Genomic DNA, 1,356 nt, shown 5'->3' with positions numbered 1-1,356 from the left:
CGGAGCTGCTGCAGAGGGTGCAGTGGAAGGGGATGAGGGGACTGGATGGTCCCTTCCCGGGGGGTGTTCATCCGTGTGGGGAGCATCTCGGGGGGGTCAGGGGGTGCGATCAGGCTCCTGCCAGTGACAGGACGGGAATATGAGGAAACACTTTTTGGCCTGGAGGGTGACAAAGCACTGGCAGAGGGTCATGACACCTCCAGGTGGGGGTTGGGATTCTTCCAGAGGAGCCTCCCAAGGTTTGGAATCTCCAGAGGAGCCTCCCAGCCCGTGTCCAGGCTGCCCAGAGGGGTCGGGAGTCTTCCCTAGAGATCCCAAACCCCACCTGGACACGACCCTGTACAGACACCTGCTCCAGGTGACCCACCCTGAACAGCAGGGCTGGACTGGGGCTCCCCTGGGTGGGGTTCACTCCCGGGGGGGCTCCTTCCCTGTTGGGAGCAGCCCCCGAGCCCCCCTGTCTCCCCCAGCGAGCAGCTGATGCAGCTTTACGCCGGGCAGCGGCGGCGCCTGAACCGCGGGCTGCGGCGCAAGCAGCACTCGCTGCTGAAGCGGCTCCGGAAGGCCAAGAAGGAGGCGCCGCCCATGGAGAAGCCCGAGGTGGTGAAAACCCACCTGAGGGACATGATCATCCTCCCGGAGATGGTGGGCAGCATGGTGGGCGTCTACAACGGCAAGACCTTCAACCAGGTGGAGATCAAGGTGAGGCCTCAGGGCAGCGCTGAGAGGAGGGGCTGGGCTGGGTTTTAATTTTGGTCACTTTTGGGGCATCCTGCTCCTCTCCCGTGTCCAAGGGGCAGGTTGAGGCTCCTGCTTGGAGCAGAGGTGGCCCCGAGGGACACCAGGGGTCCCTCCTGATGGCTCTGGTGGCCTCATGGGGCTTTGGTGCAGCTTGGGAGGCTAGTGTGAGCTGTGTGTGCTGCTGCCTCCAGAGGGAGGGCTGGGCCCTCCCTCCCTGCCCGCCGGCAACTCTATCCCGTGAAACGGATCCATGAGGCTTCCAGGGAGTGGAATAACCCACAGGGTGCTGTGACCTGGTGTCACCCGTGGGATTCAGTGTTGTTTGTCTGGCATTAAATCCAACCCGGACCTGGGTGAGAAGCCGCTGCGGCTCCTGCGTCCCTTCCTGGGGCTGGTTGGGGGCGTGTCGGGGGGGTCTGGCCCAGCCCCTCCCCAGCTCCATGGGGGTCTCTCCTCTCTCTGCAGCCCGAGATGATTGGTCACTACCTGGGGGAGTTCTCCATCACCTACAAGCCGGTGAAGCACGGCCGGCCCGGCATCGGCGCCACCCACTCCTCCCGCTTCATCCCCCTCAAGTGAGGGGGCCTCTCAATAAAGGACCTTCCTCCCCACCCT

The 1,356-nt window shown here is 64.2% G+C and overlaps 1 protein-coding gene across 1 annotated transcript; it reads left to right on the top strand.

The window, feature by feature from the left end:
• Positions 1-476: 476 nt before the first annotated feature.
• Positions 477-1,349, top strand: RPS15 (ribosomal protein S15). The gene is made up of 2 exons (XM_010005315.1): positions 477-702; positions 1,207-1,349. The coding sequence occupies exons 1-2, from the start codon at positions 481-483 to the stop codon at positions 1,318-1,320; spliced, it is 336 nt and encodes a 111-aa protein (XP_010003617.1). The 5' UTR covers positions 477-480; the 3' UTR covers positions 1,321-1,349.
• The last annotated feature ends 7 nt before the right edge of the window (positions 1,350-1,356 follow it).

This window comes from Chaetura pelagica, unplaced genomic scaffold (assembly GCF_000747805.2).
Source record: "Chaetura pelagica isolate M959 unplaced genomic scaffold, ChaPel_1.0 scaffold899, whole genome shotgun sequence".
In the NCBI taxonomy this organism is placed as follows: Eukaryota; Metazoa; Chordata; class Aves; order Apodiformes; family Apodidae; genus Chaetura; species Chaetura pelagica.
Note: the sequence above shows the minus strand (reverse complement) of the source record. Positions and strands in the feature narration are given on the sequence as shown.

What these genes read in the sequence shown, in the direction of transcription:
- RPS15 (XM_010005315.1), top strand. Translation starts at nt 481, where the DNA reads ATGCAGCTTTACGCCGGGCAGCGGCGGCGCCTGAACCGCGGGCTGCGG. An exon ending in TCAACCAGGTGGAGATCAAG is followed by an intron (nt 703 to 1,206) that starts GTGAGGCCTCAG and finishes CTCTCTCTGCAG; the next exon opens with CCCGAGATGATTGGTCACTA.